This window comes from Dipteris shenzhenensis, chromosome 24, assembly GCF_047967505.1.
Source record: "Dipteris shenzhenensis isolate YYH24624 ecotype China chromosome 24, Dip_SZ_1.0, whole genome shotgun sequence".
Classification (NCBI taxonomy): domain Eukaryota; kingdom Viridiplantae; phylum Streptophyta; class Polypodiopsida; order Gleicheniales; family Dipteridaceae; genus Dipteris; species Dipteris shenzhenensis.
This window is the reverse complement of record NC_141619.1, coordinates 31,155,260-31,182,957: the sequence shown is the minus strand read 5'-3', so window position 1 is coordinate 31,182,957 and position 27,698 is coordinate 31,155,260. Positions and strand designations below refer to the sequence as shown.

General features: G+C 44.0%; 1 protein-coding gene across 2 annotated transcripts in view; it reads left to right on the top strand.

The window, feature by feature from the left end:
* The first annotated feature begins 2,606 nt into the window (after positions 1-2,606).
* APE1 (acclimation of photosynthesis to environment) overlaps positions 2,607-27,698 on the top strand; it is a 76,485-nt gene continuing 51,393 nt past the window's right edge. The window contains exons 1-4 of one of the 2 annotated variants that reach the window (XM_087395965.1): positions 2,607-2,978; positions 3,584-3,630; positions 3,717-3,819; positions 27,502-27,588. In XM_087395965.1, the coding sequence (XP_087252091.1) occupies positions 2,706-2,978; positions 3,584-3,630; positions 3,717-3,819; positions 27,502-27,588 (510 nt within the window). In that variant the 5' untranslated portion in view covers positions 2,607-2,705. The remainder of the gene's footprint in view (positions 2,979-3,583; positions 3,631-3,716; positions 3,820-27,501; positions 27,589-27,698) is intronic. The other variant, XM_087395964.1, reaches the window with a different exon arrangement.

Sequence of the window (27,698 nt, the reverse complement as noted above, 5' to 3'; positions counted from 1 at the left end):
CGTTGTTGGAGTAGAAGAGCTTGTAGGTGCTCATTGCTCGTTGTCTAGAGCCCGGTTGGCGCTCACGTTGGAGGAAGCTGCCCATCGGTGGAGGGGTCTAGAGAGTCGCTATTGTTTGCCTCAAATCTGAAGGTGAACTTGGTTACAGGAGGGCCGGTTGTAGAGAATCGGCTGGAGGTGTCCCGTGAGGCAGATGGAGTAGCCACTGTAGTTGCGCTTGGTGGCTAATGCTCGTTAGTAATGCGCTTGCTGCATGTCTTCTACTGTGGAGAATCACAGAGAGCATGTCGTCCTGGCTGAGGCTGGAGCATGTCATCCTGGCTGAATGACAGAGAGCTTTGAAGCTGAGCGTGTGTTGGGAGCAGCCGCTTTGGAGTTTTGGAGCACTTGAAGTTACTGGCTGGAGCCATACGTCTCTCTACTATGCCTTGTCTAAGGCTTTGACACGGGCATTACTGACTACGATGCTATTTCATCGACCGTCAAGGCGAAAGTGGGTTGGAAGCCGATTATGGATGCTGGTCGTGGGCTGTAGCAGCACCCTTGAGCTGTTGTTTCTTGAGCAAATGGGAGCCGTGCTTCAGTTGGGAAGCCAATGGAAGTCATCTCCTGGTGAAGCCGGTGAAGCATCCGTTAGCTTTGGAGGCATGCGTCATTGGAGAGCACTGCTTTCGAGAGTTAGCCACTGTCCTAAGGTAAGCAGCTAGAGCCTCGTATGGCTTTTGAAAGCCTTTGATGGAGAGAGGCAATTGAAGGAGGCTATTCACAGCGTGAGCAGACTTGCAAGTCTTCATTTACAGAGCAACATCTTTGTAGGAACACCTTTTGCAACAACACCTTCTTCACAGGAGCATCAATCTTGAAATGTCTTCCATGGACATAATTTCACACATAACAACTCTCCCTAAAGATACTATGGGTGTGCCAAATTTTATCTTCTCTATACACAAAGCATGGGAAAGAAAAAAAAAACTCACTAATCTACCTAGGCTTGTGAAGCACCTAAGCTCTGATACCATGTCAAAGTGCGGATCGTACTAGCCTAGTACACACAAGATCAGCGGAAGAACTAAGGAGGCTCAAAGCACACTAAATAAGACATGAGAGGGAGATAGCAAATCTATATCTCTTGCAATATGTGTGTGTGTGTGTACTCAACCATACATGATAGACCTCTTATATAGAGAGTGCCCTTTGAATAGTCAACACATGTGGGATCCTCTGATCCACATCTCTCCTTGTGGATATCCTCAATCCACATCTTCACATCTTGTAGTCCACATCCTAGGGTGGTTACTTTAATTCTTTCCTATACCATACCTTAGCCTTTAATCTATGTGCTCATGGCACCACAACTCTCAACAGCTCATACCATACCTCTTTGTGTCGGATGGTCATGAAATTTTTTGAAGTCCTTTTAAATTGAGACTAGCAAGGAAGGTGTTGCCACGTGTAAGGGGGAGGTAAAGCATATATGAAGGGGTGATGAGTTGTGAATAGTGTGATAGCATTTTCAAAAACTTGCCACCATGAAGACCGATCAATGGATCTTTGCCTTGTTTATGACCAAAAGAAAAAATGGAACGTTGTACGCAACACGTGATCTTATTGTGTTTTGTGTCACACGAAGGAGGTGTGGGAGGCTTATGAAAAGTGGAGTACCAGGAGGTAGTTCATGCGGTTTGGACGTTCACCCACTTGAGTTAGCTGCCCACTCTTGATTCCATCGGGAAGAACACCGGGCCACTTGTGCTTGATTCCTTCAAGAAGAATACTTGTTGCCTGTCAACGTAGGCCATAGGAAGTGTGCTGCTCATAGTTGGTCGTGTGAAAAGGGGAAAAAAAGAGACTTCCCCAAAGATGTCTACCAAGAGAGGTATCGCGACATGTAAGGGAGGCAAAGCATATATAAAGAGATTTGTTGTGGTGTGGTGTGAGTTGGGGGCCTATGATGACCCCCAACTCACACCTCATCCTTCTCCTTTCGATCACCACACCAACGCACTTTGCATGAATTTTTTTTGTGTAGTGGCAGAAGGATAAAGTTTGCGTCAGTCTGCATTTGTTCCATCACCATTACACGAATTTTTTAGTTGCCCATGGAAGTGGGTGGCCTTCATGTGCTGGAACACAAATTATAGGTGTGGGTGGGTGCAACCTGGAGGACAGGTCCTTCCTCCTATTGGGTTAGCTAGGATGGCACCCCTTCACCTTACCTTTTTGGAGGGTGGCCACCGGCTTGGCCCAAGACGTTCTTGTAAACGTCTGTAGTCGGCTTAAATCTGAGTTGTACGATCGACAAATGTGCAAAGAGGGAATTTGCACTCCCGACCATGATCCAAGGGTGGAAAAGAGGCGCTCGATGCGCACCATCCGATGACTAATATCTGCATGCCTGTCGTGATCTCATGTGTACAACACGCCTCCCCACGACTATCCGGGATGCACCATGGTCGAGTGTTTCGAGCAAGAAACTTTGGCTCGCGGGGCGGCCGCCGACGATTGACTTTTGGATTCCGGGCAGTGGAAGGCCCTCCCTCCGCCGCTGTCCGTTCGTTCGGATTCCGGGCAGGATTCTACCCTCACCGACGGCGCATCGGATTCCAGAAGCGGTGGTGGAGGAGGTGCTGCCAAGTGTAAGAGGGAGGGGCAAAGCCTATATAAGGGGGTGATGAGTTGTATGTGGATAGTGTGAACTTTGAGCTATGGCTATGGCGACCTCCACCTTGTTGTGTGTGGATACTGTGAGAGGCTTTGGGGCTGTGGCTATGGCGACCTCCAGCTTGTTGGGCACTGCCCATCATCCTTCCCCTTTCCTCCCTCCCTTTCTTCCTCGTAAGCCTTCTTCCTTCTCCCTCTCCTCTCGCCTTCCACTCTCCTCCCTCGTTCGCGCTGCCAGCCAGTTGGAAACCAGCACCCCTCCCACCTCCGATGCCTCCAAGGACATTGTTCCCAATACCCAGTTCTCCATTTTCAAGGCCAGTCTCCTTCTCACTCGCTTTTCAGAGTCCTCGCATCATCTGCCCTTCAGCACTTCCGCTGTCACTCAAAGAAACCATGCGCACATGCGTTCATGTCATCAAAGAATCAACTATTAGCGGTGTCACGGAGACGACGCTCGAAGCTTTTACTGGGGAATGATGAAGTTTCCAAGACTTGTTGCAATATAGCTAAGAAATTTACGAAGTGGGCAGAGTGGAATTGATTACACAAATGCTGGCCTTGAAAAAAATTCCAGGATACACTGCTCTATGACGTTCTTCTTCATTATGAAGAAGCGAGAGTTTTTCGAATGGCTTAATCACCCTCGCAAAGCTGCATATTGCTAAATGTCTCAATCCTGCTACTGTTGTCCCCGAGCCTTTAAAACTGCCAGGAAGTCTGCCTTTGCAACTGCGAAGAATTCTGTATGGTGCTGGTTGCGCAGCACAATCACTTTTATATCAAAAGCCTACACTTACAACCTCAATATTGACCTTTTATTTTACAGAAACTTGATTTCACGTCTCAGCAAAGGAGGTTCATGTTATTTTGCTTTGTAACTTAACTAATTGAATATTTTCATGTCTGTGGCTGGCTACAGACATCCCTAGGTACCATTGGATTGGGGGTCGGAGTTACCCTGCTTTCGTAAGTTACTATATTGAAGCAATTCCTCCCCCAAGATTACAGTTGTTTTATAAGGTTGTTGATTTGCTTGCACGTTTGTATTGAAGATATGGATTTGGGGCTTACTTCAATATTCTTGCCGGATCGGAGTGGTCAGCTCTTATGCTTACTTACGGGTTCCCTCTTGCAATCATTGGCATGGCTCTGAAGGTAGGCGAATCTGTACTGTAGGATTGTCTTTCAGCAGAACTGATATCCAGTGTGATGGGATTGGTTGATGAGAGTGTTTGAAAATGCCAAATAATGTAGGCTAGCCCATAGTGGCATGCTCATTTATCAATTTATAAGTGGACAACTAGTAGTATGTTAGGTTGATTGTTTCTTGCTTGCATTGTCACTCTTTATCATGTCTTGCACCACTTATTTGATACATAACAAATAAAAGCATTGGCTATAATGTTCTCTCTCTTAATTACTTTTTGCATACCATTTATTTTGAAGGCAATAGACAAGCATTCAATTTATAGTCACAAAAGTCGAAATGTTGATTTTATATTAATTGAATGGTCTCACTCGATTGCATTCTTTAACGTTATTTTTTTGAAGTGAGTGATTAGGGCCAGTTGACACGCACATAATGGTGTGCAGCCAGAGAGGAAAGCATTCTGTTCACTCGTTTTAATTCAAAGGAGGAGATTTAAGGTCATTCAATGTAGGCAGAAGTAGTAAGGATGCTGAGAGCCTCTGTCAAGCCTTAGTTGGCATTGTTAGATTGGCTCTTGATCATCCCTGGCAACTGTTCAGGGTTCTCAACCAGTGTGCACAAGGAGCTGCAGGGTTCTGCACCACTGTGCAATGGAACATGATTGGTTGAAACAAAAATCACGCATTGGTGCTCGTTTCGTCACGCCCCGGTCCATAATTAGCAATGCAATTCCATGTAGCTCTCATATCATCGTGATGGATATCCTGACTGCAAGATTGATCTACCAAGTACATACTGTGCATCCTCCAAATCTTGAATCCATATGCTCTTAATTATCGTGGGTTGCCTGAAGTTAGGCATCACAGTTGCCGATCTAGCTTCACGTGTGAAAGCGCATGGACCGAGCTCTCCTATGGACCCTAATCTACTCTAATGACAACACTAATCTAAGGTGGATGAATCTTAAGCAAAAATCAAATGCTCCATTTATGTGTTTGTGCGCCACCACTAATCTGGATTTTCATGCTGAAGCATCCCTGGCTGCGCATCTTCTGCATCGTGTGCACTGGCCCTTAAAGGTTTTTAATTTATTTGACCTTAAGTTGGTGGAATCCAATGGAAAAAAAGTTTCATTTTCTCTATATCTTTCCCCTCTTGTGCAATCTCTTGTTCACATTTTTTATAAGGCACAATTTTACAGAGAGTGAGAATTGACACAAAAGACGAATATAAAATTGGAGAAGAATGTTCATTGGATCTCTAACAAGAGAAAACACTTCTGGAATGAAGAGAGAAGTGACAGTGCGCCACCCCCATGCTCTACCTCCAATATCTCTATCACAATCTCAATCGGATGTTGAAGACGAATCACAATTACAATCTCGTGATCTATGTCTCAGACTTGATCTCACGCCCAATCCGATTCTTCTGTCCAGATCTCTTCAAAATCGTAGAGAAATGTGCATATCAATCTCTCTTCAAAAGCTGAGAAGTGACTAAAGCTATCTTTCTTTTCAAAATCTGACTTTTTCCCAAGTGCGAATCTGCTTTCTTAATCTGGAACTTGCTTTTAAAAAATATATCTACCAATTTGATTCAGAAAGGTTTCTTTTATAAAAAAGGAAGACTCCAAGAAATTAGTCATCTTCGAAGATCCGTACCTCCCGAATGGTGAAGAATCCGAAGATAATGAATACGACAACTTTCATCGACCTACTATTCTCTTTAATTCCCATCTCAATCTGTCAAAACCCACTTTTCCGGGCTTCAAATCTGCATTTTAAAATTCAACACCAAAATCCAAGCAGAAAAACCAGTCTAAATTGCTTTTCCAAGGATCTTTTTACCACTGTTTCATGTTCTAAACAAAATTAGTGTATTAAGATTGTAGCCTATTGAACTTTGTCATACATAATTTCTTCAAAATGAAATGGCTTCCCATGCATATTTTACCTTCCAAGAAGGGCTAACATAAATATTATGGTGACAAAACACCCAAAAAAATGATAAACAGCATAACATAAAAGAAATAGAGCCCAGTGAGCTGAGGACTCAGATTTTTTGATGCTTTCATTCCAGTCCTTCAAAGCCATGTCTTGGGTTTAACATGGAACTATGTAGATGATGGTGACGCGGGATTATTGGATATGGAATGATACCCATATATGTGCCTTTGCTAGATACAAATGATACATTTTCTGTAGCTAAAATACAAACATGAAAATATGACCATACTATGCTGGCGGTCAGATTTGCAGGTGTCAGCTTTTTTCACCCTCTCTTTCCTCTTTTTGACCAAGGCCTTTAGACAGTGCATGATGCAAGAAGGATCTGTGAAAGCATTGACATAAGATCGTATATAAGGAGACCTTGACAAAGAACAAAGGCACAAAAGAATAAATCTCTTGAATAGGCAGCAAGAAAAGAAGCAACAAGAAAAAGCTGTTCCTGGCCTTGAAGCTGGTGAGAAATCTATCATGAGGCGACTTCTATGTTTCAGTATCCTTTCATTGACCAAAGCCCACTGGTGCTTCTTGTAACTAATGGGTATGCTTTTGCTAATTTCCAGTGCTCTAGAAACAGCGATGCATGCACATGGTTCAGACAAATGCATCGTAACTTTGAGAGTGGCTGTATAGATGTTCGTCGATTTTACAATATTTTAATTTGTAAGATACATTCTAGTCTTATGAAGGTTATATATATGTATCTTTGTGGATTTTATTGCTTCAGAATAAGATTTGGAGAGATGGGCAAGTTTCCTGGGAAGTCATGTCACAGTTCCAAATGGACCATGCAAAGCCTTTTGCCACTCCAATGGACACAAGTTATGACAATTTCAATGCAGTAGATGCTACGCATAGTACCCGGTTTGCAGCCTTGTATATTTCCAGAACTCCATTTCTTCTTTTATGGGAGTACTCAGTCAGTTCCTGCATCAGCCCATAAACATTTGTTTGGAGCTGCCCAAATAGAATTCAATACATGGCAGGCACAATTTATGACTTGAAACAAGCAGGAAATTTTTTCTCAATTTGTTTGATACAAGATGCAGATTAGGCAGGAAATGTTTATGATAGATGATCAACAAGTGATATATGACGATCTTAGCCACCTCATGGAAAAGTAAAAAGCAACGTCTTAGCATTGCCATCTATAGAAGCAGAATACAGAGGTTCTACTTTTTTTTTCCCCAAAGAATACAGAGGTTCTACTTAATGTCGAATGTCAAACAATATGGTTTAGATGGCTGTAATCACAACTTAAATCCATAAATCACTGTAAATGTAGACATAAATAAGTAAATAAGGACACAAATGAATAAAAGTAAAAGTGTGTAAATAAATGAATATAAATATAAATATATAGACATAAATATAAATAAATATGTAAAATAACCTATACATGCGTGCCCACACATGCGCGCGCACGCATGCACACACACACATTTTTAAGCGAAAATTTTGTTGCTTTATATTACAAGAGAGCTTCCTAGAAAGGGAAAGTTGGACAATACATCAATAGAAAATCTCAGTGTAGGAAAAATATAAATGAGAATCTAGGTAGTGAGTTTGCAAACAATCAAAGAGAGATTGCTGCAAAGATCTGTGGAAAAACAAGAAAAAGGATAACTGAGGATCACCAAAGACTCTACGATTGCGATCTATCCATAGAGTCCAAAGTGCCCAGTATCTAACCCAAGTAAAAAGTCGCCGTGGATGAATGCCAAAGAGTTAAAAGATTTTCCAAACACAACATTTGAAAAACGAGCTCTCAAATACTGCCCAATGATACCCAGAAAATCACGAGTAAGCGGACAAAGCCAGAAGAGATGAAGCACAGATTTCCGTGGAGTATGACATCGCCGGCAAACAGCAAGAGCAATATGTCTGCGTGCCATAAGCTGCCCAGACAGGAAAACTTCCAACAAAACTCGCCACAAGAAAATTTGTTGCCGAAGAGGAACTTTAGAATCCCAAATATGGCGTAGTCTTTTCCGCCATCACTTTGCATGTCGATGCATATGCCAAATATGATTTGCTCGGTCAGAAACCCAAGGTGAAGGCAACATAACTTTATACAATGCCGATACCGTAATATGAGAGAGTTTCAGTGGACGAGATGTGGATACAGAAGGCTGAATAGTCCAGTCTTGAAGCTTGTCTTCGATGGTATGCCACACAGGAGGATAATGCATCCCTAGACCATATTTTGCAGCTACTAAAGGAAAAGAAAGGAGAGTACCATCATCATGAATGATGTCTGCCACCGAATAAATACCTTTAAAATTGAGAAAATAAGAAAGCTCCTGCATCTCAATAGGCGGATCAAAAGCTCTAGACCAATGTATGCTTTCAGCTCTCAAAGAGTTGCCTTGCATAGAATTACGACCATGCCATTCCAAGTGGGAGAGAATGTGCTTCCAATCCAATAACAGTTGAGAGACAAATAGACAGCCTTTGACCTTGCCTTCAATAGAACCAAAGAGAAAGTCCCACTGCGTGGGCTGCCAATGACCAAAGGCAAGGGTGGTGATTTGCAAAAGCAAAAAACGAATCATGGCAGCCCAAGGCTGATCACCGTGCATGAACTGTAACATCAATGAGCAGCATTTTGTGCCCAAAACCCAATGCTCTCATAATCTGCGAGACAAAATCCCATTGGATAGTGTCAAATGCTTTAGCAATGTCAACTTGTAGCAATAAGACGTCTTGCCCAGTGTATTTGGCATATTCTATGTCAACATATGCATTGGCAATGTTATGTGTAATATGCCGACGAGGAATGAGACCATACTGTCCCGGATGAAGGCCATCATGTAAAAAACCTTTGATATGATCAACAACCATCTTAGCAATGATCTTATAAATAACGGGCATGAGAGTGATAGGCCTCCAATCAGTCAAAGATTCACATAGTTGCTTCTTAGGAAGAAGCTTAACCAGCCCTTTTTTCCATGAAGCAGGCATGCATTGATTCTGCCAGGCAGAATTAATCATACACAGCAAAGTAGACTTGAGAAAATCCCAATACTCAAGAAAGAATTCCACAATGAGACCATCCGAGCCAGGAGATTTCCCTCTGCCACATGATTTTACTGCAGCAGACAATTCTCTTTCAGTGAAAGGACTCCAAAGCCTACACAGGAGCGATAATTGGATTGACATGATGCAATAAAAGGTCTCTTGCTGAAAGAACCTTAGGAGTAGAAAAATCTGCATGCCCAAAATGTCGAGAAAAATAATCAACATAAGCTTCAGCGAGCTGTGATTGAGAAGTCGTCCAAAACCCATCAGGCAAGAGAACTCTGCAGATATTTTCAGATTGTCTCTTGTGATGTAAACTCTTTAAGAACTTTTTAGACGAGCAACCTTTGTCCAAAAAATCCCTTTGCTATGCCCCGGTCTCCCACTTAACAATTTTCCTGTGATCATTGGATTGGAGATAATGTTTTGCCTGGCATAAGGACGTATTTTCTTCAACTGATAGAGCACGAAAGTGGCTGAGTTCAGTCAATGAAAGACAAATACTTCTGGCCTGAGCGACATAGTCTCTCAAAATTTTCATATAAAATTTCCCATATTCATGAATAACTGCTTGCATTCTAGCAACAAAAGCAGTCCAAGCATAATCAATGTCAATGAGACTCTGACGTGAAAGAGGCTGAACAGCATCAGAAACCATGGCCTTAAAAGTATCTTGCCCCAGGTAACTATTATTGATTATGAGCATCCTTTTTTGTGAGAGCCTGTCATCTGGCATGTCATGGAAAGAACTCCTGAACCACAGAGGAGCATGATCTGAGTATGTAAAAGCATAATCAACCCATATTTTGCAAGTAAAGTTATCATAATGTTGTGGATCAACTCAATACCAGTGATCCAAGCGAGCTTGGTAAGAGGATTGTGCATTATGTTGAAAGGTATAACCAGGCTGCATAGGCTGTAATTCTTTCCAAAAATCAAGAAGACCAACATGAAGTAAAAACTGAGACCAACTCTGCCTTTCAGAGGCCAACATGTGAGTATTGCCAGAAGTATTGTCACCTTGATGCGGAGCATTATTAAAATCTCCACCAATGAAGGCATAATGTTTCCAAGGACAAGATTGCATGGCATCCCAAATCAAGCCTCTACTTCGAGAGGATTGAGGTGCATAGACATAAGCAAATTCAAGATCATGCCTGACAAGAAAGAGTACGCCAGAAAAAGAAAGCTGTCCCTGTTATGCTCTAGCCGAGATAGCATGACCTCGGATAGATCGGTGGGCATTTTCTCTTAGATGGCCAACTTTTGTAATAATTAATGTGCGTAATTAAATGGTCAAGAGAAGTAACTGCCAAGGTCCAAGGTGAGGGCGTAATGGCATTGACTAGATAGTTCTAATAGGGCTAGGGCCTAGGTGCATCTAATGTGTAAATTGCCAAGGGGCAATTGTTTTAAAAGGGAACTCCAAGAGAGGGGTGAAAAAAAGGATGCATCTAAGTAAGGGCCTAAAATGTGACATGTGGCCAAGAACTATCTAGGGAGATTGGGGTCTCAAGGATAAGGATGAGAAAAGAATAATGAAAATAGAGACGTAATGAGACGAATCCTTCCTTGAGAGTTTGGCTGGGTGGATAAACGAGTTGCCAACGCCCGTGATTACTTGAGTTTTAGGAACGAACCAAGAGAAGGGTGTTACATTTTGTATCAGAGCACAAGGTAAAGGAAGAGGTTTGTGAACTTTGACGGAAGCTAGGGACGAATACGTGGTTGTAATGACGAACTTCAGGGGTGAATTACTGAGCGTGACGTCCGACGGAGACACAGACAGGGAGACACAGACAACGATGAAGATGGCGAGGTGACTGGTCGTGATGAAGGATTGCAGGCACACGACCTGTGATTGAGTGGCGTGCACGATCTATGACGATTTAGGTGAGGCGCTGCTTAATGTGAGGCGTTGCGCGGTGGTTTGGAAGAAGGAGCGATTTCATAATCAACGAAGGAATAATCTGCGCCAGGAGGGACTTGAAGAGGGAATTGTCGCTCGAATTGCAGAAGACCTTGTCTTCTACGCAGATGGCTTTCCATCCTTACCTCTGGACCTCGCACTTCTAGTGACCAAGCGAAGGCTCAGTCGGAGTTCTCGACCTTTCCTCCACGAGCTCTTTATCCTTTGACAGTGTTTGACTTTTGTTGGAGGAGATCGTAACCGCCAGAGTCAGGAGCGCACGAATTCGGACTGCGTGGAGATTCCAGGGAGTAGTCCTTCTTTTTTGTTAAAAAAATTAAAATCTGAGTTTTCAGTCGAAGTTGTCTGTACAGCAGAGGCTGTCGTCTATTCATTTCTGTGTATAAGAAAAGGGGGAAATCCATTCCAAAAAAAAAAAAAAAAAAAAAAAAAAACCTCCCTTTCAACAAATGGAAGCAGAAGGACAGACTTCAAGAATAAATCCTAGCGAGTCTAGAGTATAGTCAACACAACCAATGTCACATCAGGCAGCACCTACATTGGCTGGTAGGATTTCAATATTAGAGGATGCTTTACAGCAGATTATGAACCAGCAACTTCAGGCGAATGCTGGTCAAAATGAGATTAGGGAGATGGTGCAAGCCTTGTCGGCTAGACCGTCTAGGATTGACAAGGGCAAAGCTCCAGCAGAGCCAGAGCCCAGTGTACATTCCTTAGAGCGCGCTAGGGTCAAAGTGCCCAATATTGCTAATTATAGACCGGAGAAGTACGCTGGTCGGATGACCGAGCGCAGCTCTGATGTGATCGAGGTTTGGTTGCACAAGTGGGAAGAAGCCTTCGCCATTTGTGAGATTAGATCCGATCTAAAGAAGATCCGCGAGGCCACACATCTGTTTATTGAGGCAGCGGATAGATGGTGAATAAAGCAACAGAAGGATCAAGTTGCTCCAACCACCTGGGAAGGGTTCAAAGCTGAATTCAAGAAACACTTTCTCCCACCTGATGAAGAATCCCGAGCTTGGGATGCTTATAGAAGTCTTCGTCAGAGGAGCTTGTCAGTGGCAGAGTACACTGACAAATTCAGGGAATGTGTTATGAAAATAACAGACCCTCTCCCTATGTCGGTTCAGTTAAAAGACTATATCTATGGACTGAACGACAAGATAAAAATGGAAGTTCGGGCTAAATATGTGACTACATTAGATGAATCTATAGCAGTAGCCCTGAACTATGAGGATGCCAGAGGTAGGTCTGGTGGATTTGTGCAGGCAGGGACTCAGTATGAGCACCCGAGGAAAGGGGGATTTCAGAGGAAATGGGTTTCAAAGACAAGTGTCTCGCAGCCAAGTGGCCAAACCAAGCAGGTGAAGCCGGTTGAGGGACCAACAAAAACAAGTACCACCGTTGGGGTGAAAAGGAAAATAACTCCAATGGCAGCCCGGGCTTGGTCAAAGTCCTCATTGACCCCTGAACAAAAAGAGAAAGCTAGGAAAGAAGGATTGTGCTTCGGCTGCCTTCAGCGACATCAGTGGAAGGATTGTCCACTGAACAAAGATCGTCGCACGGCTAATATGATAATATCTGAATGCGACGTAGAAATGCAGGAGAGTCCCAGTGCGGAACATATGCAGATGCAACTGGCGGGACCTTCTCAGAGGTTAGTACCTTGTTTGTTATGTGTATCTGTTGCTAAGTTAGTGACGAGTGCACCTGATAACATCCTATCTAAGCCCGCAGCAACGGGGTATACAGCCTTTAATGATACGGAGCTAATCAAAATGAAAGGGCAAGTGGCCAATCATGATGTCATTGTGTTGTTTGACTCAGCGTCAACTCACAATGTGATTAACTCCAAGCTCGTGAAGAGGCTGAAATTAAAGACAAGTCCATCTGACTATGCGTACACAGTCAGGATGGCAGACGGAAGTTCAACTGAAGTATGGGACCAAAGGGTTACCCAGTTGGAGCTTCGGATTCAGGACTATGCTGAGAAGCTTGATTTTGAAATGACCAAGCTTGCTCATGCAGATATAGCCCTGGGAATGGCGTGGCATTCTAGGAAGAATCCAGCCATTGATTGGAAAAAGCACGTATATCAATTCAAGATGAATGATGTGCTTTATGTCTTGCGAGGTGAAAAAGATATACCTCAGGGACCGTTGGTTTCCGTGATGGAAATCAGAAAGGCTCAAGTAGAGTTTTTATACCTTTGCACAGCATCGGTAGAGTCGGTGGATGAGTCTTCGGCTAGCACTGATGTTATGCAAAGTGATGAGATGGCCAAGCTGGCTAACCTTATAACAGAGGAGTTCTCTGAATGTTTTAGGGATGAACTACCTTATGGGTTACCTCCAGAGCGGAAAGTTCAGCATAAGATTGAACTGATCCCGGGGGCAGAACCTGTAAATAGACCTCCCTATAGAATGAGTTTTACTGAAGAAGCAGAGGTGCGTAGGCAACTGGAAGAATACCTCAAGTTGGGGCAGATTCAACCAAGTTTCTCACCTTTTGCTTCACCAGTGATATTGAAGAGGAAAAAGGATGATACGTTTCGCCTCTGTATAGATTACAGAGCATTAAATAATATCACTGTTAAGCACAGGTATCCGATGGCTCGGATTGATGATTTGCTAGATGCATTACATGGAGCCGTGATTTTCAGCAAGATAGATCTTAAGTGCGGCTATCATCAGATCCGGATTAGAGCCGAGGATGTGCATAAAACCGCTTTCAGGAGCAGGTTTGGTCATTATGAGTTTTTGGTAATGCCCTTCGGACTTACCAATGCTCCAGCGACCTTCGTCATGCTTATGAACGATTTACTACGTCCGTATATCGGAAAGTTCGTAGTACATTTTATTGACGATATCTTGATATTCAGTAAAAGTGTTACTGAGCATTGTGAACACTTAAGAATAGTGTTCAGTACTTTGAGGAAAGCCAGTCTTTATGTGAATAAAAAGAAAACTATACTGTGTATGGTTAGGCTTGAGTACTTAGGATTCATAATTACTCCACAGGGGGTAGAAATGGATCCGAAGAAAGTGGCTGCGATACTAACTTGGCCAATCCCTCAGAGCCTGACCGCGTTGCGATCATTCTTGGGATTTGTCCAGTTTTATAGAAGGCATATCAAAGGATATTCCGAAATAGTATCGCCATTGACTGATCTGACCTCAGATAAAGTACCTTTTATTTGGGGACAGAATCAACAAGAAAGTTTTAACACCATAAAACAAGCTGTGGTCTCAGGACCGGTGTTAAAGATAGTTGATCCCCAGAAACCGTTGTTCCTAGAAACCGATGCGAGTGGCATTGCGGTAGGAGCAGTCCTCCTTCAAGAGGGAAGGCCAGTAGCCTTCGAAAGCAAGAAGCTTTCTCCCTCTCAAAGGAATTGGCCAACTCATGAATTGGAGTTGTATGCTGTTATCCATGCTTTGAAAACATGGAGGCATTACCTGTATGGTTCAGAGTTTTATGTGGATGTAGATCATGATACTCTGAAACATTTTTGTAAACAGCCTGACTTGAGGGGCCGCCAAGCTAGGTGGGCAGAGCTCATGCAGGAGTTTAATTTAACGATTCGGTACCGAAGAGGAAAAGACAATAAGATAGCTGATGCGTTGTCTCGCATTATGCACAACTTGAGTTTCACGGTATTAGAGAGTGCTCTAATGACCGAGATCAGAGAAACTCAGAAGGTGGACGAGTTTGTCCAGAGCTTGTGGCCTAAGGCTCATATGTTAAAACCCGGGGAAAGTGAAAAGGATGACCTGGCATCCAGAAAAGGCCAAACTTATGCAAGATATACCATAAGGGATGGTATGCTAGTTAGAAATGGCAAGGTTGTAGTACCTGGTCAGAATGATCTCAGGCAGAGAGTCATTCGACAATGCCATGATAGCCCGTGTGCGGGACATCCAGGAGTCGAGAAGACATATGATCTCGTGAAGCGAGATTTCTTTTGGCCAAAGATGAAAAAGCATATTCATGAATATGTGACACGGTGTTTCTTGTGTCAGGTAAGTAAGGCCGAGCGGGTGAAGCCACCCGGACTTTTACAGCCCTTGGAAATACCACTAAGTAAGTGGGAGAGCATTTCCATGGATTTTATTGTAGGACTACCTGCAACGCAAGGAGGGTATAATTCTATCCTTGTGGTGGTTGATCGTCTAACCAAGATGGCTCACTTCATTCCGACTAGAGAGTCTATTAGTGCCCCGCAAGTAGCGGATTTATTTATTAGACATATATTTCGTCTGCATGGATTGCCTAGATCCATAGTGTCAGACAGAGATGTCAGGTTTACCGGTCACTTTTGGACAGCGGTATTCGAGACACTGAGGACTGAGTTAGGAATGAGTAGTGGGGATCATCCTGAGACGGATGGTCAGACGGAGAGAGTCAACCAGACTTTAGAGGATATGCTGAGAGCATATGTGTCATTGAGGCAACATACATGGGACAAGTGGTTACCATTGTTGGAGTTTGCCTACAATGATAGAAAACATTCATCTACTGGGTTCACTCCGTTTGAACTGAACTATGGTTATAGGCCAGCCAATCCGACTATAGTTGGAGTACCTCAGAAAGTGCCTAGTGCCGCGAACTTTGTAGTTCAGATGCGGGAGATGCTAGCACTTGCGAGAGCTAATATCCGCCAGGCTATGGATAGAGCCAAGGTGTATGCGGATGAAAATCGGTCTATAAGAGTATTTGAAGAAGGAGAAAAAGTTTTTCTCAGAATTCCTTCGCACTCGAAGTCGTTGACTTCAGGAGAGTGTGCTAAGTTATCACCTCGATACTGTGGGCCGTGGTTAATTCTGAAAAGAATAGGCAGTGTAGCCTATAAATTAGAATTGCCACAGGGGTGTAAGGTGCACCCGGTTTTTCATGTTTCACGCTTAAAGAAATTTTTGCATACAGGTGACTCACTAATCGAAGGTGTGGTTTTGTTTCAGGAGATAGAGGATATTGCAAGGCGCAAACCAACAAGAATCCTGGATCGAGGAACAATGCAAACACGAAATCAGAAGATACCCACGGTGTTGGTTGCATGGCATGGTCAGCCTCTATCGGAAGCTACTTGGGAATCCGTGTACCAGTTGCGGAGAGCATTCCCAGATTTCATCATCGAGGACGCTGATGCTTGAAGAGGGAAGGAATGTTATGCTCTAGCCGAGATAGCATGACCTCGGATAGATCGGTGGGCATTTTCTCTTAGATGGCCAACTTTTGTAATAATTAATGTGCGTAATTAAATGGTCAAGAGAAGTAACTGCCAAGGTCCAAGGTGAGGGCGTAATGGCATTGACTAGATAGTTCTAATAGGGCTAGGGCCTAGGTGCATCTAATGTGTAAATTGCCAAGGGGCAATTGTTTTAAAAGGGAACTCCAAGAGAGGGGTGAAAAAAAGGATGCATCTAAGTAAGGGCCTAAAATGTGACATGTGGCCAAGAACTATCTAGGGAGATTGGGGTCTCAAGGATAAGGATGAGAAAAGAATAATGAAAATAGAGACGTAATGAGACGAATCCTTCCTTGAGAGTTTGGCTGGGTGGATAAACGAGTTGCCAACGCCCGTGATTACTTGAGTTTTAGGAACGAACCAAGAGAAGGGTGTTACAGTCCCGCATAAAAAATATCATAGCTTGCAAAGTGTCCTGTCTGGCCTGCATACACATGCTAATTATGCTCTTGAAGTGCTACAATATCAGGCTGGAGTTTAGTGACATACAGCCACAGCAACTTCCATTTTCGACTATCACATATACCCTGTACATTGAGAGTAAGACATTTGATAGTCTAAAGCATATTTACAGATATGTACCAGAAAGTGAGAAATATACAAAGGCAACCAAAAACTGTTCAGGATTGCATGTCAATCTCAGGATTTGAAGCTCTTCCTTGAGATGAAGAGACAGCTTGAGGAGAAGACAACAAAGTAGCAACTTCCTCTTCCGGGAAAAGAGTGCGACATGCTGTCACTGCAGCCCATGTAATGCCAATGCCGAATTTTCTTCAGGATTATTACCATTTGATGATGCACCATTCCAAGTGCGAGAAAGCAAAGGTCTCCTGGTTGAAATCATTTTCCTGGAATTTTGCCCAGCATCATTCAAAGTTTTCCCCCCTCGAACCTGTGCTGGAGAAAGTGAAGGTAAGGAAGGGGATACATGTACAATAGAGCCATTTGAAACAATCGGCACTTTGCCTTTGTCTTGTGCTGCAGAAATCTGCTTGTTTTTATTTTTGACCACATAAGACAATCTAGTATCTTTAACTGACATGCTGTCACTGCAGCGGGAAAAGAGTGTGTGTCACGAGGACGTGAAATTATGGGACTTTTGATTTGCGACTCCCGTAATTTGCACGTGACTGCCTTGAGCCTTTGGGACGCGAGGGTCCGGCCATGGGGCGGGACTTGGGGAATTAAAATTCCTAGTGGGCCCTTGTAAATAGTGAATGTGCGCCTAGTTACTAGTGGTTTCGACAAAAAGAGAATGGATTCCTTTAGACCTTAGTCCCGGATGCGCAATTTCTGGAAGCGGTCTATGTCGTGCATTGTTGGCCGCGATGTACATGGTGTACTAGTCACAGTGGGTATACTAGTCGCTTGGTTTGCAATGCTATACGGATTTGTTATTTGCAGCTCTACAAATCGTATATGCATTGTTGGTGATCTGTTGGCGGCATGGTTGGCTGTCCACTTAGATTTGGATTTGATATCTCAAGTACTTCATAAGTTCATGATGTACCACTAATGTGGGTCTGAAGAGATGGCCATAGGTGGATAAAGCATGCATGAACCATCCTTGGGAAGTACAGTCTGAGTATCTATGTGCATGCATTAAGTGTTTACATATGCTCATGATGTGCCACTGGCAGTGGGTCCTTAGGGATGGCCATATGTGAGGTGGATCAGACATCGTGGGAGCATATTGTTTGTGAATGCATGTATGCATGTATGTGGAATGTTTGCTTGTCTTTTGCTTAACAAACATTGTAGTATTTCCACTTGGTTTTCTTTTGTAGGTAATTTTAGGCAATCGAGGAGGTTTGCCTTCTTTCAAGAGGGGGGTCTGTCACGAGGACGTGAAATTATGGGACTTTTGATTTGTGACTCCCGTAATTTGCACGTGACTGCCTTGAGCCTTTGGGACGCGAGGGTCCAGCCATGGGGAATTAAAATTCCTAGTGGGCCCTTGTAAATAGTGAATGTGCGCCCAGTTACTAGGCAATTAATTCCTAGGGCCAAAGTGTGCAACAAGGGGGCCAAAAAATTGGTGCAATTAAAAAACGCTGCTTTTTGGAGCCTAGGGCTTTAAAAGAGGGGGGGAGCCCTTCTTTTGGATGCAGTTGGCCAAATCAGTTTTAAAGGAGCCAGATCATGAGTTTCAGGTGTTCCAGAGCCTGCCAGGGAAATTCGTTTTTACCCAGGGGTCAGTTTCAAGTGATCCAGGGCCCTGCCAAGGAAATTCGTTTTTACTTAGGGGCCAGTTTCAGGTGTTCGAGATCCTGCCAAGGAAATTCATTTTTAGCCAAGAGCCAGGGGCCAGTTTCAGGTGATCCTGAGCCTGCCAGGGAAATTCGTTTTTTACCCAGGGGCCAGTTTCAGGTGTTTGATCCAGAGCCTGCCAGGGAAATTTATTTTTACCTAGGGGCGAGTTTCAGGTGATCCAGAGCCTGCCAGGGAAATTCGTTTTTACCTAGGGACCAGTTTCAGGTGATCCAGGGCTTGCCAGGAAAATTCGTTTTTACCCAGGGACCAGTTTCAAGTGATCCAAGGCCTGCCAGAGCAAATTGCAATTAATCTAGGAGCCCGTTGCAGGTGGCAATTTCTGCCAGGGTGTTTGTTCCAGTTTGCGATTTGCTTTTGGGCTGTTCCAGGTGCCTGCGATTGGTTCTAGGGCTGTTTCAAGTGTTCATGACTTGACCAGGCTGCTTTAGGTGAAATGTGACTTGCCTTTTCAGGCTTTCAGGCTCTGTAGGAGATTTCGACCCGACTTCTGGAGCTTTGTGGGTGTTGTGGCTGGTTTTGGTATCTTTCCAGGCGTGGGTGTTCTATTCTAGGTTGCTTCTGGGCTGTGCCAGGGCGAAATCAGCTTATCTCCGTAGGATCTAGGGTTTTCCAGCGAGGGTGACCTTTCTTCTGTGGATTCTGGGTAGAAGAAGGCTTGTCTTTGCCTGTTTTTGCCGTTTCCTGATTGGTTGTTGGCTAGTTATTGTGCTTGGGTTTCTTTCCTCGCGAAGAAGGGTTGATTTATGTTGTTGGGCAGTGGCCAGGGAGGCTATAGATTGAAGAAACTTGCTGGGAAGTGTTTGGTTGTTTGATTGCACCAGAGTTCAGCTGTTGAGGGCTTTGTCTTGCAGTTGTTCAGCTGTGTTTGGCTGGTTGGGCACTTGGATGTGCGATTGTAGGAGTGGTTCAGATAGTGGATGCTATTGGGATCTCTGTTGCATGCTTGCGCTTGGGTTTCTTTCCTCGCGAAGAAGGGTTGATTTGTGTTGTTGGGCAGTGGCCAGGGAGGCTATAGATTGAAGAAACTCGCTGGGAAGTGTTAGGTTGTTTGATTGCACCAGAGTTCAGCTGTTGAGGGCTTTGTCTTGCAGTTGTTCAACCGTGTTTGGCTGGTTGGGCACTTGGATGTGCGATTGTAGGAGTGGTTCAGACAGTGGATGCTATTGGGATCTCTGTTGCATGCTTTGGTTGGAGGAGGATACAGGATTGCCTAGGGATTGGATGCCGTTCACCGTTTGAAGTTGAGCAAGGAATTACAGGGTGGGTTGGATGGGAAATCTGAGGGCGTTGGTTTGCCTGTGGAGTAGCTTCCCAGAGACCTTTGTAATCAGCCTCTTGGCTTCAAATGAATGTTAAATAAATACCGCAAGGGGCACCAGCGTTTGGGGCCAATCGGTGTCTTGTTTCTGAGTAGGAGCGTTCTAGCTTCCCTGTGATTTGTTCTGTGGTGCATATTTACTTGTTTATTTACTGTGTATGCTGTATTTAAGTGGATCCTACCACCCTTTACATTGTTGAGGCTGGTTTCAGTGCGACATGCTGTCACTGCAGCCCATGTAATGCCAATGCTGAATTTTCTTCAGGAGTATTACCATTCAATGACGCACCATTCCAAGTGCGAGCAGGCAAAGGTCTCCTGGGTGAAATCATTTTCCAGGAATTTTGCCCAGCATCATTCAAAGTTTTCCCCCCTCGAACCTGTGCTGGAGAAGGTGAAGGTAAGGAAGGGGATACATGTACAATAGAGCCATTTGAAACAATCGGCGCTTTGCCTTTGTCTTGTGCTGCAGAAATCTGCTTGTTTTTATTTTTGACCACATAAGACAATCCAGTATCTTTAACTGACATCTGCACAAGCATGGGTTCCTGTTGCATTTTTTGCGCACGTAAAGGACATTGAGAAGCCATATGGCCAAATTTTTTGCAATCAAAGCAAGCTCCTGCAAACAAACCCCACTTGAGTTTGTAAAAAGCACTTCCCATGTTAACATTATTCACAGTGACAGAATAAGAATCTGGCATGGGATGATCAGTATCCCATAAGATGCAGAAACGATTGGAATTTCCATTTGGCCGTGGAGGGCAAACTACGTTGCTCAAAGAGGCTGCAATTTTGGGCAAAAGGGAAGCCAAATATTGTGGAAAGTCCACAATCTCAACCCAAACTGGACAACGATGTCGGATGAGGGCTTGGTGACCATGGAATCACATGCACCATTTGCTGCCCATAGAAAAGGGGAGAATGCTCCAAGAGCATGTGCTTATGTTCTTCATGTGTCATTATAACTTCAAAAAAACCCCTTGCTACATAATGGACTTTACGAACAAAGGAACCACCAAGAGTTCGAGTTAACCAATTACCCACATTTGCAGCAGCAGGCATACGTCCTGGGAAAAAAATTATGACAGCATGTTTGGCATAGTCCCGCACAGGGTCGACAATGTCATCCACTTCGACCATGAGACCAACTGTAGGGACTGAATCTTTCCATGCTTTACGAGTGTCTTCAAAACCCTCAGAGTGTCTTCAAAACCCTCATGCATACCTTCATAAACAAGCTTGGCTTCAAAAGAGTCATGAATAGGGTCATCCTGACCCACAGTCTGCTTTTTCTTTTTATTATGGCCCGATCTGTCCTTTTGAAAAGTCTTGTCAAATTCATATCCATCCATCTTGAGCTGATAAGAAGAGAACCTAGAAATTGAAAGGACCAGGTACAGAGAACAGAGGACAGAGAGTAGCCAAAAAAAAAAAAAAGGGAGATTAAGAAAGCAAAATCAGCGACCTTGTGTAAATGGAGAAGGAATGTACGGAACAATGTATGGGAAAAGAACGGAAACTGAACCGAAGCACGTATGGAATATTGAAAGGAAATTTGTACGAGAAAAGGTATGGCAAACAGTACGGAAGTTGCACGGTAAACTGTACGGAAACTTTACAACAAACAGTATAGGAAATAGTATTGATATTAGACAGGAAAAAAGAACGAAAGTATAGGAAAGAAGAAAGGGACGATGAGAGGCACTGGAGTTTGCACAGAAGCCGAGGACCTGTAACGAAGGGAAAATAGGCCATACGTCAAGTTGTATTGAAGTCGTACAAACATTAACAGATTGTACGGAGAGGTTGTACGGAGGCTTGCAGGGGCTGAGGAAGCTGTACGACTCCTCTCATCACACTCTCTCTCACGTGTACGTACGTCACACCACACACACACACACACACAAAAAAAAAAATGAATGCCACATTGTGTCACACACACTTTTTTTTAATTTAGTGAAAGCTTTTATTTCTGTGTGGGAAATCCCAGAAAGAGGTAAAACCCACCAATAAGTACAAAGGAAAAATTTACAAGTAAAGCCTTAGAGCAAAAGTCATGAGGCAGCCAAGTAAAAAGTTACAAGATCAAACTGGAGGAGGATCAAACACAACATCCTCCAGTTTCAGATTGTTGCTTTGCAAAAATTGATGCAGTGCACCGTCAATAAAAACCACCTGTTTTTTGCCCTTGTGATTCTTCTTAATATAAGCGGGGAGCTTTTGAATCACAGGGTCAAAAAGCTGTTGCAACATAGGATGAAAAGACACACAGGCACACACACACACACACACACATGCATTAGGTAACATACCCAAACTCATCCAATGCAAAACAAATAGCGCGGCTTTAATCCTAGGATAGCCATGAACAAGGGAAAACCATGGATCCCATCAAACATAGCAAGTACTAGCTATTATTATTATTTTTTTGGGCAAAAGAATTGATTATATTAATTTTACAAAAAATTGTACATCATCAGAGTCTATCTCCTTGGAGTTCACCTAGTCCATCAGAGGACATACAACATAGCAAAACTTTCAAAAAGGGAACACAAAAATATCTGCATGTAGAAGTCCAGGAAGGTACTTCAGATCCTCCTATAAATGCAAAAGGGAACCTGAAACTACACACTTACACATGAGTATTCTTTTATACAACAATTTTTGCATCTCCCGTTGCTTGGTGGGAAAACTATGGTTCAGATACCCCTCAATTGCAGAAGTTGGCGATCAGGCTCCTCTCACAAGTATCGGGTTCATCTGCAGCAGAGCGGAATTGGTCCACCTATGGATTCATTCATTCTGTGAAACGCAATCGGCTTGCTCATAAAATAGCTGAGGATCTTGTGTATGTGCACAGCAACCTTAGGCTTCTTTCTAGAAGTGATCCATCATATAAGTCCGGCCCTTCTCAGAAGTGGGATGTTCATGAGGGGGAAGAGGATGATGGCACACTTTCCACGTAATCTTTCAACTTGTAATGTCTATGTGCAATGAGCACATTTTATTTATATGCTGAAATTAATGACATTTAGCTTGTGTACATGCATGTGCTCGCTGTAAACTTAAAGTACTTGCATGTGTTGGCTGTAAATTAGTAATTGCTTGTCATGTACTTGCTGTAGCAATTTAAGTGTTAATGGATGGAACAAGTCATCCAGCTTTGCTCAGCCTACCCTTGCCCCTTCATCACCCAGTTTTCTCTTGTCTTTACTCACCCTACCCCTAACGTTTCCTACTGATTCAATCAACATTTGAGAAACGTTTCAAGCACATGACGTTTCCTGCATGGAAACGTTTCGTGCAACCTTGTATATGTATGTGTGTGTGTGTGTGTGTGTGTGTGTGGCTCTCTTTTCTCTGTGTGTGTGGGTTACTTTTGTGATTGTTCGTGGCCTCTAGAAGACATCAATACATCTCTCTCTCTCTCTCTCTCTCTGTGCGCATGTGTGTGTGTATGTGCATATGTATGTGTATGTTTGTGTGTGTGTGTGTGAGTGTAGTGTGTGTGTGTAAAGTCTTTTGTGTGTGTGTGTGTGTAGTGTGTGAGAGAAGTGTGCGAGTGCGATGGCGAGTTCAGCCCCTCCCTCACCTATCCCTGTACCTTGCTTGCAGCTTGCTTGTGCTGCTATGCCTGCATCCGTACCCCATACAGGCTCCCCCCTCCATACAGGTTCCTTTACCCGTTCTTTTTCCTTCTTCTGTACCTGCTCCCATGTCTGTACAGCCAGATTCCGTACCAAATTCGTCTTTCCCTCTGTCTCTGCAGCCTTTTGCTCTTCAGACACAGAGTGGGCTCGAGTCGAGCGCCTACAGATACTGACGTTTGCTCGGATGATCCGCAGCAAACCATCGGTACCACACCAGATCATTCTAGCAGAGTTCGACGCCTCACCCCTACAGCTTGATGCGGCTTTTCAGGCTATCACCTATCTCCACAGAGTCAGGGATTTCAGCTCCTCCGCCGACGGTCGGCTCCGCCTACCTTGGCTAGCCCTATCCTCCTCTATGGCCTTATCCGTTGATGGGGACCAGCGATGCTGGTATAGTCGTCTTTCCAGTTGGTTCACCCGACTAGGCCTAGACTTGGACCGGTTGCCTCCTTTTCAGTACAGCCTCGACGCTCCACCATCTCCCCTCTCCCCCACTGACCAGGAGGTCAACTGGCTCATTCGAGCGAATCTGCTCCAGCTCCACACCTGGCGGACATGGTTTCTTCACTCTGAGCTTCCTGTGAAGCTCGACTTCTACTGCCGACACTGCCTCCAGATCTCACAGGAGAGCTTCATCACACCTCCGGGTTACACACAGCTTCATCTACCACATGCGCTCCGGATCTCCCTCGGTCAGTTTAGGGTCTCGTCACACCGATTACGGATCGAGAGCGGACGCGCAGAGGGTATCCCATGAGAGGGCCGCCTTTGCCCACTTTGCGACTTGCAGGAGATCGAGTCGGAGGAGCACTTTGCTTTCAGATGTCCTATCTATTATGCCATTCGAGGCCGGTACCACTGCCTCTTCCGCGACGGATTCGGCCCCCTCCCATACATGCTGCAGTTCCCGGATCAGCGATGCCTAGCCGCTTTCTTACATGAGATGACTCGCCATCGAGATACCTCTCTCCGAGCACGGCGACACGAGCAGCACACACAGCGTGAGGACACCCAGCGGCCTATCACTGATTTCTTCCAGTCACAGGATACCTCTCCTCAGTCTAGCCGATGATGCGGACGTGAGCGAGAGCCAGAGCCACGACAGTTGCGCCAGCAGACAGACTCACACATCCGGGTCCATGACATCTCATCTCTGCTCTCTGCTCGTCCCATCGGGGTTACCGTTGCCCTCATCCACAGGGCCACCCGCCGCCCCCGACGACCGAGCTCGACTAGGCCGCGTGATGTCAGAGGCCAATCATCTATCGCAGGGTTTTTTTCGGCCTCCCATTCGACGGCCCCTCGATGATTGGTCTCTGACGATCACCACCTACACATATATACTGTATCTCCCCCCTCTGCCCCATTTTTGGAGCCCCCCCCTTCCTTTTTGTATCATCTGGAGGTAGACACATATTTCTTGTATCAGGACTAGACACACCGTCCTTCATAACCTCTTTTTTGTAGAAACGGTTGGCTGGCCCGTTTTGAGACCGCCACCGTTATGCTCATTGTATCAGTTATCTTTAGTCTCATAGACCTTCACGGTCTCCCGAAGACTTTAATAAACTTTCTTTCTTTCTTTCTTCTCACGCCGGGTCTTGTAGTCTTTTCCTGATGTCTCTTCCTCCCGTCTTCCTGCTGCTCCGACAGATGGCTCTTTCATTTTCTCTGCTTCAGCCTCCCCTTTTGCCTCTGCTCCTCTTGCACGTGTCTTCTTTCGATGGAAGCGTGGTGGTTTGCCTCCTTCCACCTTGGTTAAATCGGCAAAGTTGGATATCGCGGATGGTCTTTCGTCTTCCCTTCAACTGGACCTTCTTCGCCAGATGTGTTTTGCTTGTGTCACAGACGTTCCTTCATCGGGTTCACAGCTTGTTTGTTCTTTGGACTCTGTCGTTCTGGTTTTCGGTCTTCGACAAGCTCAGCAGTTTGGGGTCTGTCTCTACTTTATGGGTAGGGTTTCAACTTCGTCGTTGGGTTGAAGTTGCAGTGGGTCAGGATTGCCTTTCCTCCTTTGTCTTTCTTGGCAAAGGTTTTTATTATGCCCACTGCTCTTCGACTGATGTGGTGGAGCGACTTGTCAGTCGTGCTGGTATTCATGGGGCTGGTTTCTTTGCTTATGTGATGCCCTGGGATACACTATTTGATCCGTTTGTCTCTCTTCTGATTCATTGTCCGGTCCGGATTACCCTCAAAGTGTTGCCTCTGCCTCTTTTTCAGCATCTTCCTACTCTTGCAGCTTTTTTGGGGAGGCTTCTACATGTTCCGAGATAGGAGTTTTTGCAGGCTACTCGGGATGTTCGCCTTTGTATTTTATGGGATATGATGCAGCCCGTGCCCTCTACTCTGGATCTTGATTTGGGATTTGCTCATTCAATGCGCATCAGGCTGCATTTTGCCTCTTTCCCTACAGCATGTTATCGGTGCCGGCATGTTGGTCATTTTGCACGTGCTTGCCCTTCGGCTTCCATGACCACTCCTCGTGCTCCTTCTTCAACAGTAAAGTTTACTCTTCCTTCTTCTCCGGTTTCTGCTAAGGCTTTACTGGATAAGCCTTCTTTTACTACTCCGAAGCATTGTTGGAGGAAGGTAGAAAAATCACAAGTTAATCTTTCTCTTGCTGAAGAAGTTCAGGATCCAACTCCCGTTGAGCATCATCAGCCTCATCCTCTAGATATGGATGTGTCCCTTGCAGAGGGGATCATACAAGATGTTGCACATGCTCTTTCTCAGGTTGGTCCTCGAAGTGAAGCTGAAATGCCGAGTCGTGCTTTATCAGATGCAGCTCTTTCGTCGGAGGATACAGATGTTGATCTAGCTCCTTTGCCTTTGATGCCTGTGCCAGAGTCTTCTTCTATTCGGGATGCAAAAGTGCCTTTTTTACTGGAATCTTTTCATCCCATGTTACAATAGGTTTTTGACCTTGTGATTCAGAAATTTCGGGTACCAGCCTATATCAAGAAGAATCACAAGGGCAAAAAACAGCTGGTTTTTATTGATGGTGTGGTTTCATCACTGCATCCGTTTTTACAGAGCAATAATTTGAAGCGGGAGGATGCTGTGTTTGATCCTCTCCTCCAGCTTGATATGTAACTTTTTACTTGGCTACCTCATGACTTTTGCTCCGAGGCTTTACTTGTAAATTTTTTTATTGTACTTATTTGGTGGGTTTTTACCTCTTTTTGAGGTTTTCCACACAAAAATTTCACTATTAAAAAAAAAAGTGTGTGTGTGTGTGTGTGTACATGTGTGTGTGTGCATCTTGGTAGCCTCATGAGTTTTTCTCTTTGAGGCTTGCTTGTAAATTTGATCTTTGTACTCAATGGTGGGTTTTCACCTCATTTGAGGTTTCCCACAAAGAAATATAAGATTTTACTATTAAAAAAAGTGTGTGTACACACACATATAGATAGATAGATAGGTACATACATACATATGTGTGTATGCATGCATGTATGTGCATACTCATATGATACATGTATGTATGCATGTATGTACATGCTCATATGATACACACGGACACATCTTTGGTGTACTAGTGGACATGCCACTTCACCTTTGTAAAGCTTGCAGCATGCTGATATCTGATAGTTCTTTCTGTTTTTAGCATGCTGATATCTGATAGTTCTTTCTTTTTTTAGCAGCAGTGCCACAGTTGATTTCTAAGCTCTTTTTCTTAAAAATAGATGTTTGTGGGGTACACGATGATTTAAGCTTTGTCTTCGCAAGCAATGTAACTGAGATGAAGAGAATGTGTTCTACTTTTTGATAAGCTGTCTGCTCAAATGCTAACACTCTGGACAAGGTAAAAGCACGTGTAGTTTGACCTATATGTGAAAATATGCCACATCTTCTTTCTTTGTAAACGTGTCTTCTCTGTGACTCTTTTCCTCTTGGAAGTATTTTCCACTGTTCTTTAACCCTTGTGTGGCTTCTCTGTTTGTTTCTTTTTTACATGATGAGTTATGCAGGTTACAGGTTCCATCAAGTGACCTCTGTGAAGTAGTGCAGGGGCTATATTTTATTGTTTTCAAAAAGATGAAGTTTGGTAATTTGGCTACGTTGATCTGCCTTGTGCCTGATTCCTTTTGAACCCCTGCTGTATTTTGGTCTGACTTGGTAGTAGTGTCAACATTGGTAAGCATGTTAGGAAATCGTATACTGTTGTCATGATCAAATTTCCACATCAGACACTGGAGCTAGTGGTATTCACTTGTGTAGCTTTGTTTGGCAGTATGCTGAACTCAAGCCAGTGCCTTGTACAACATATGCGGATGCTTTAGCTTTACGTGAAACTGGAGCTACACCTACACTTCAGCAGGTACCATAATTCCTTCTGCAAAAAATCTATGCAATTCTTATTGCATTCCAGTAGCTGTGCAGAAGCATTTTTTACTTTATATGAGAGAAACTGCAGTGGACTGGTGACAT